This window comes from Lepidothrix coronata, unplaced genomic scaffold (assembly GCF_001604755.1).
Source record: "Lepidothrix coronata isolate B3197 unplaced genomic scaffold, Lepidothrix_coronata-1.0 Scaffold33, whole genome shotgun sequence".
NCBI lineage: Eukaryota > Metazoa > Chordata > Aves > Passeriformes > Pipridae > Lepidothrix > Lepidothrix coronata.
In genome coordinates, this window is record NW_016690213.1 from 1840679 (window position 1) to 1848160 (window position 7482).

General features: G+C 46.6%; 1 protein-coding gene across 1 annotated transcript; it reads right to left on the reverse strand.

The window, feature by feature from the left end:
* Window positions 1–1778: 1778 nt before the first annotated feature.
* On the reverse strand, window positions 1779–6900 carry SERTAD4 (SERTA domain containing 4). The gene is made up of 3 exons (XM_017811725.1): window positions 6735–6900; window positions 6192–6307; window positions 1779–3241 (listed from the first exon to the last, which is right to left on the reverse strand). The coding sequence occupies exons 1-3, from the start codon at window positions 6898–6900 to the stop codon at window positions 2486–2488; spliced, it is 1038 nt and encodes a 345-aa protein (XP_017667214.1). The 3' UTR covers window positions 1779–2485.
* Between the last annotated feature and the right edge of the window lie 582 nt (window positions 6901–7482).

A 7482-nucleotide genomic window follows, 5' to 3' on the forward strand; every position in this document is an offset into this window, starting at 1 on the left:
TTGGGCAGCATTTGGCCAGGTGTTTTCCTTGGCTGAATGTGCAAGTCTGCAGAGAATCTGTTGCTTCTCAGTGCACCTTCAGACTGTCCTAAAGGCTCCTGAAACCCCAAGAAGGCTGAGCTCCCTCATGGACCCAGCTTGAGGGGCACAGTCAACTGCCATGTAACCTCTTCAGCAGTGAGCAGTTTGATTAAACAGCATTTTCTTTGGTGAGGGAGGGGAACATGGGGGAAAGGATCCAGTAGCCATTGGAGATGTAAAATTAAAATGAATTTTGGTCATTTTAATAAATATATATCAAGGAAATTTCACTTTACTACAACAACACATTAGTATACAAGCATCTAATATTTAAGCTTAAAACATCAAGCGTTTATCAAATATTGGAAAAGAGCAGACATTACTAAACTATCTGGGTATAACACAAGAAAAATCAGTTTTTTTAAAAAATTGGTCCTTGTGGACAAATGTCTAAATTACGATCCTACTCATACACTGTATGAATGAGATCTATATTTAATATTATTATTATTAATAAAAAAGCTTCTGTCTTGGAGAAATCAGGTGGGACTTATACTTCCTTTATTTGTCACTCTTCACAATGATAACCCTTACAAACTTATCAGTTTAAACTCACCTGACTTCATAAAGGTTATCACTGATTGACATCCTGCTCTCTTTTGTGGTCGCTTCAGCTGCAGTGGGGGGGCTTTTTTCCAGTGACCACTGGCCCTTCTGACAAAAGACCATCCAGTTTGCAAATGTGGCTGTGGGGTGCACACGCTACCCAAAATAACCGTGGCCCCAAAGGATTCAGGCTGAACCCATGAAACCCAGAGCAGGAGGTCTTAGAAACAGAGACCTGGCTGATTCCAGTGCCAAGCCTGGGGGAGCTCAGGGCAGTGTCCCCCCAGAGATCCTCATGCCCTGTGCTGAGCCGGCTGTTCCCCCAGCACAGAGGTGGTTTCCACCCTTTGGACAAGAAGCAAGAGAGCATGTTGCTTCAGTGCACGATGCTACGGGAACAGCCAGCTATTTATGAGTCAGCTGTGGCTTGGATGTGGCTATTTTGCTGAGCGCATCCTGCCAGTTGTTATAGGGACTGTGGGAACTAATTAATTTGGTGGATCTAAGACTCACTCTCAGTCCAACCACGAATAATGTCTTCTGGGCATTTTAAACAGCACACTTTTGCAAACCATCTACCTAGGGATGAATAAATGTTGTACTCAGCCACTGAAATCTCAGCTCATTTCTCCAAAATTTTCTTTTTTAAAATTAAACCCCTTACATTCATTCAGATAAAACCGTGTTTAACGTCACATTATTAATTAACATTGTGCTTCTTGCCTTCTTTTCTTGTCTTTTTTTAAATCAACAGCAAAAGTCATAGAAAACTCCCGCATGCTTTTGCAATCTAAAAGAGAGAAATTATGCAAAACAGAATAAAGTATAAAACATGCCACTGGTTCATGAACTTCATTATACGAAGAAGGAAAAAAAAAGAGCCCAGCAACAGACAGTTGCCATAGAAACACTCAAGCATCGAATGCTTGTTTACAAGAGACATCTCTCTATTGTTTCTTAAATCCCTTCCTAAGGATAGCAAATCAAAAAGCAATTGAGCATCAAAAAGGAAGAACAGAGATGTTTGAATAGGAAGTTGAACTCAGTACTTCAAAGGTTAAAGGTTTCTAATAATATTGATCCACCCTGTGGGTTTTTTTTTTAATCTCTGTTTAGGTTAAATCCCTGCTGTATCACTGATTCATACTTAATTTTCACGCTGGCAAAAATTAAGACAAAACGTAAGGCACCAAAAAAAAATCTGCCCTGTATAACAAGCCTCATTAGTTATTACAGCCGAGGTGAAAACACGCAAGTACTTGAGCTGCATGTCTCATTAAGATCCCATAAACAGGTTATTTCTTTATGCTATGTCCTATTTTGTCAGTTGAACAAGACGTTGAATCCAGGAATTCAAGAGTATCAGTACAAAACATAAGGATGGTTTATTCCTAGTCCATGAAGACAGTCCTTTGTCAGAAGGAACACCGAGTTACAAGGAGCACATCATCCTTGCTGGTAGCATCAATTTGTTTACCAGACTTCTAATTCCTTGGTAAACATAATGGAGGTTCTTCTTAATTAATGGCAGACTTCTTGGGGGCGGGGATATATAAAACGATATGTTTTCCCCATCTGGCTGATTGGCATTTTCAGTAATGAAAGCTACACCATAGCTACACCAGTCTCAGCAGTAACGCAACTGCGTCCTTTATGAAGTCACCATATTTATAAATAGCCCGCTGATGTAGATCACAGAGTATCTTTACGCAATCTGCTCTCCAGTCATTTAGAACTACATGCCATGTTTGTGGCATGATTGTACCATTTGTAGAAAACTATAAAAAATCCATTCAAAATAAAAATTTGATAGAGAAAGAACGTGCTGTGCATGCTTCAACAGAGCAAGAAAGATGCCTCATATTTTACTTCCTTTGTTGCAGCACATTTTATTACTTGGTAAAGATTCCTTTTTCCTTAAGGATTTTTTCCAAGATTCACTTACGTTGCTCTTGTCATTACATCCAGTCTCAAAATAGTCATAAAATTTGCCTCTACATTCGACAGCATGGGTGCCTCTTACAGGTTCACAGTTTAGAGCAATGCTCCCTTGCTCAGGTTCATTACCTCCTTTCTCATCATTAAATTTTGCTTTTTCCTGATTACTGTGAGACCTGCCATTAGTGATGAATATTTCATTAGCAGGTATCTGGTCATCACTTCTGTAAGAAGGTGCACTGCCAACGTCATAATCCACCTGCTGGGAACAGCTTGGCAAAGAAATGGGGGGGGAAGAGGAGGAAGAGGAGGAGGAGGAAGAGGAGGAAGTATTTTCTGTACCAGCATTAACAGAGTAGGGTAGATTTAAATAGTGACTGCCACATTCTTGATAGAAGCAGCACATGTGGAGCTTCTCATACTCCTCCTTTGCCATCCGAAGGCGTTTTCTGTATGGACAGTCCTGAGGCACAAACCACTCTTGTGGTGAGGTGCCACTGAAGGAGCAGGCGGAGAAGCACCAATTGTTCTGCATGATGATCTCTCCATGAATTCTCTTCATTAGATTGTTGATGAGGACGGATCTCCGCAGGTAGACTTCAGGATCGTCAATGAATTTCAGCTTTTCCAAAGACATGTAAAGAATATGGGCCCGCTCCTCAAACACGGAGATTGTCTGAAAATGCAAAAGATACAAGATATAGAACAGAAGGCAACTGGTTTTGTTCCAGGCAAGGAGAAAGACAATGAAGCGAAGTACTCCCTCTGTGTCACTACTTTACTATTCTCTTTCTGAGGCACCTAGGGCTGGCTTTTCATTTTGCACACCCATGTGCCTGGGAAACCGCTTTTTCTTGGCCACAGCATTCACCCAGGCTTAGGAGGTAAGTAGCTGAGTGTTACACCACAAAGGCAATTGCAGGGCATGAATCCAGGGTGGGAAAGTGAAATCCAGATGCACACATTTGGTTCTTCAATTACATTTGGGGTTAGAACATAATATTGTTGTGCAGTTTCGCTCCAGTAATGGCTGGGGGATTTTTGTTGCAAATGGACCCAATTCCATCATCCCCTGTGGGGCTTCTACACAGCTCTGAAGCCAAGTGAGGGTCCCTCCTGCAGCGTCAAGGTTTGCAAGACGCAGCCAGCAGCCACTGCCTCATGCAGCAAGTGTTGGAGCATTTCATCCACTGCCAGTGGAAGAGGCCCTCCAGCGAGGAGGTCTCCATTTGCCAGGCTCTCTTACACTGCTCTTGTGTACAAAAGTGTATGCAGGGAGGGAGGCAGGGAGAAACCCATCTCAAAGCATCACAGCATCTGGAGAGCAGCTGTTGGCCTGCGTACTACACCCTGCGCTCTATGGGACCGGTGGGAACACAGATAGGCAGGGACAAGGTCAGGAAACGAAGAGAGGATAGGAATTTGCAGAAATCCTGGCTCCACGCCCACAGATTTGTTCTCCCTTCCATGGTCCTTCCAGGACTCCCTTTCTCAGCACTGGCAGCATAAGCAGGTTACTGCCCCCAGGAGGCCCCGGATTCTGCATTGTAATCGCTACCCTGGGAATCAAAATAAGAGAGGGGGCAACGCATGCTACTGTAAGCAGCATTAACTAATTTTCATTTTTAGTAAGAATTTGGTTTGCGTAGGAGGAGAAGCAGCATAGCACAAAGAGAGACTGCTCTAAATCCCCCCCATCTGTGGCTTGATCATTCTTCCCTTTCCCACATGGTTACAGCATTTTTGCAGAGTGGAAGTCGTAGCTATGAGGACTAAAAGAGCTTAAAGCACAGCTGCTTTTCACATCCATTCAGCTCTCCTCAGCCCTCTAGCTCTTTCCACAGCCTGGTCATGTCTGCGAGGCTTAGAAGCAGCACAGTGCCTCACAAAAACAAAAATTGGCCATAATTTCTTGCAAGTTCACAGCTGAAGCTCTTTGCTAGAGAGAGTAATTTTCTATAATAAATGACTCATTTTAAAGTATATTAAGCCTATAGGTTAATTTGGGTCCTTTATACCTGCTGCAGCAACAGTCTGCGAAGCCATAAAAGCCTGGAGCAAACCAGTAAGCCTTGAACTGGGATTCTCCTGGAGATACATCCTGGAGGGACACCAGTAGGTACAAGTTGTCAAAGGCTTTCTACTACACATTTGCCAGCAGCCCTCTGGAAAGTGACTCTGGGCCCCACCATCATAACCTCTATGGGACAAGTAATCTCAGCACATAACTCTTTACCGGGCAGTGAAGGTATAAGCACGTAAGAAATTCAAGGAAACCTGGTGGGCATCCTCCCTCGGCCAGAGCTTAGTGCTGCAAAGCAAAAAATGTATTTGGGCCAAACAGAAGAAATTGGTGACACAGGGTTTCTGAGGTGATACACCTCTATAACAGCACAAAACCGTGGTTGGGCCTAGTTTACCAGTACCCCTACAATTATTTTTTATTGCTGTTTGAAAGGGCTAAGAAACTATTCCTCCTCCTCTTTGCAAGGAAATTAATCATCGAAACAAAAATCCAACAATCTAGTAAAAAAGAACAAAACTCTCTGAAATTGGAGAGTGATGAGACATGTGAAACATGCTCACTAACCAGAGCACATTTTTCAACACCCTTGGTGCTGTTTATTCAGTGCTCTGGCAGCAGACTGGATACTTTCTGAAATTAACAGTGGGGCAGTTTTTCACTTTCCCAGTCCAGGTACCACTTGCAGACAACTCCTTGTAGCCTTGAGGTACTCTAAGGTCCTTGGAAACTGAACTCAGCACTACTGCTCACTTCTGCTCTGCAGAAATCCCTCCTCTATCACCAATAGAACATGGGTAGCAGTGGTTCGCTACAATCCAACAAATTGTTGGATTGTACAGGTACAATTGGATTGTACAGGTACAATCCAACAAATTCAGGGTGGTGTCTCAAGGCACGAGCTATGCCCAAGCACTTCATCCCAGGTTTTCAGTTCCAAGCAGGACTGAGCCCTTAATGAAGAGGAGCATAAAAATCTCTCACAAAAAAGTTATATTTAAATTTGTGTATTTGTTAGCCTGGGAAACATTTGTTCTAATCCCTCCCTTGAAAACTTTCATTAAAAAAAAAAAAAATCTTTCATCTACTAATCTGTTTTTTTTGAGTTATTAGTTTTTTAATAAACAGGATTAAACACTGAAGGAACTTGTACTTGCTTTCCAAGTCACTCTGCTTTTCTGGAGGACCTGTAACCCGTGTGGGGTACATGGAACCTCTTACTATTTTCTCCCCTGGAAAAAAAGTTTTGAATGAGTGGGGAATCTTTTACTCATGTTCTTCCCTTCTGCTGTTCAAATGCTGTTACAGAGCTGTTTCTGAAAGCATGACATAAACTAGCTAAGAACAAAATAGTCTGAAAAAAAGTTATTCTCAGCATTTCTATTTACAGTTGTTATTAACGAAGAAACGCCTTTGCTTCTTAAGCAATTCGATGACAATACAACAATAAATGTGAAGAAGTGGCAACTATTTGTTTTTGAACAAGCAGCTGGATCATTCTCCTAATTTCAGCAGAGTATTTCAGGCTTCTGGAAACGGGTCAATTGAGTGTTACTAAGCATCTGAAACTCGGAGTAAAAATAATGACTATTAGAAGACATACTTTATGTGTACAGCTGCTGAGTGGTGGATGAAAATCCTCTTCTTCCACATATTTCCTTTTAAAGTATGTGATCTTGGATGTTGTTACAGGATTTGAAATTCCCCTGTAATGTGATCCTGTGGGTAATAAATCAGATATGACAAATGACATGCGGTTTGCCGGAGGTTCTCCAAACAAAATACTTTTCATTTCCCTTCGCGCTACAGGAGAACTCCGCCGCATATTTTCGCATCTATTCGCAGCGATCAGAAATAAACCCTCGCCTAACTAACACATCGCCCGCCAGCCGCCCGGGGACCGATGTGACGGGCAGCGGGGGGAGCCGGGGCCGCCGCAGGGCGCTCGGCTGCCGGAGAACTTTCCACCTCCCTCGCTCCGAGGATGCCGGTGCGACGGCGCCCGGCAGCCCCCGCGCACCTGCGGCCCCGCTCGCCCGCGGGAGACCTCCCGCCCTCCGCCCGCCGCCGCCGCGCCTCCCTCCGCCGGCAGACCTTCGTGCCCCCGGTGGCCGCCGCGTTCCCCCCGCGGCGGAGCGGTGCCTACCTGCGGCTGGGGGCCCGGGGGCCGCCGGGGCCGGGGCCGGGGGGGCGGCGGGGCCGGGGCGGCCGCAGCAGGGCGGCTCCCAGAGGGCGCGGTAGGCGGCGAGGTCGGCGGCTCCCTCGGCGGCGATGGGGCGGCCCAGCCGCTGCATGGGCAGCACCAGGGTCATCGCGGGCGCCGGCACCTGGAAGCGAAGCAGCGCGGTGACCGCCCGCCGCCCCGCCACCTGCCCCCCGCCCCGCGGCGTCCCGCCCCCCGCGCCCCCCGGCAGCCAGACCTCTGCGCACACGTATATTAAAAACATACGCATGCCGATATCACATAGACGCACGTTTTCTTTTCCCCCTTCCTGCGGCAGAAAAATGAGCGGAGCCCTCTGTCACAAAGGGCGCGGGGTCCCCCGCACCGGGAGTTGGTGCGCGCTCCCCCCGCGCCGCCCCCGGCCGCGCTCCCGCTGCCCCCGCCGCCCCGGCCCCGGCGGCGCTCACACACCGGCACGGATCCGCTCACTGGCTTCCCATTTCCTCCCGGCGGTGCTGGCACGGCGCGTTCGGCACCGGAGGGGGTGCGAGTCTGCCTGTCTGGGTGCGTGTGTGTGTGTGCGGTGGGGTGTGCGTGTGTGCCTGTGTGTGTGAGAGAGCGAGCGCCCAGCAGTCCGGGATCGCGTTCCTTTCTTCTTTCTTCCCTCCCAAACGACACAGACAGCGGAGACTTAGGTAGTTGTTTCCACTAGCCCCGATCGGACTGAACT

Bases quoted from the DNA above. Each gene is read 5' to 3' on its own strand.
- SERTAD4 (XM_017811725.1), bottom strand. From the start codon at position 6,900: ATGACCCTGGTGCTGCCCATGCAGCGGCTGGGCCGCCCCATCGCCGCC. The intron at 6,308-6,734 runs GTAGGCACCGCT...TATTACCCACAG, and splicing joins CCCCGGGCCCCCAGCCGCAG to GATCACATTACAGGGGAATT. The intron at 3,242-6,191 runs GTATGTCTTCTA...TTGCATTTTCAG, and splicing joins TCAGCAGCTGTACACATAAA to ACAATCTCCGTGTTTGAGGA.